This window comes from Nestor notabilis, unplaced genomic scaffold (assembly GCF_000696875.1).
Source record: "Nestor notabilis isolate BGI_N333 unplaced genomic scaffold, ASM69687v1 scaffold10765, whole genome shotgun sequence".
Classification (NCBI taxonomy): domain Eukaryota; kingdom Metazoa; phylum Chordata; class Aves; order Psittaciformes; family Psittacidae; genus Nestor; species Nestor notabilis.
This window is the reverse complement of record NW_009929782.1, coordinates 7,297-7,718: the sequence shown is the minus strand read 5'-3', so window position 1 is coordinate 7,718 and position 422 is coordinate 7,297. Positions and strand designations below refer to the sequence as shown.

General features: G+C 60.4%; 1 protein-coding gene across 1 annotated transcript in view; it reads left to right on the top strand.

Annotated features, from left to right (window-relative positions):
- Positions 1–422, top strand: part of LOC104406223 (acrosin-like) — a 3,164-nt gene that overhangs the window by 2,469 nt on the left and 273 nt on the right. The window contains exon 5 of the mRNA XM_010015143.1: positions 341–403. Within this exon, the coding sequence (XP_010013445.1) occupies positions 341–403 (63 nt within the window). The remainder of the gene's footprint in view (positions 1–340; positions 404–422) is intronic.

Here is a 422-nt window from a genome sequence, read left to right as displayed (position 1 = left end):
CCCCCCCCCGGCCACGGGCAGGGACACCTTCCACTAGGCCAGGTTGCTCCAAGACCCATCTAACCGGGGCTGGTTCATCCAAACCTTCTCCCTTCAATGCATCCCAGTGTCCCAGCACCCTCAGAGTGAGGAACTTCCTTCTCTCCAACCCGAGCTTCCCCTGTTTCAGTTTGACCCCATCACCCCTTGTCCTGTGGCTCCAACCCGTGATGAAGGTCCTTCTCCACATCCAAACGATGAAGGAGAACCCAACCTTCCATCCCCACAACAAGCTTCCGTAGGTCCATCACTGACCTGGCCGCCCAGCACCATCCTCATCCTCTCTCCTTCTCCTCCATAGGGTGACAGCGGTGGCCCCCTCATGTGCAGGGACAACCACGCCGACTTCTACTGGCTGGGTGGGGTGGAGCGGTGGGGCGGGG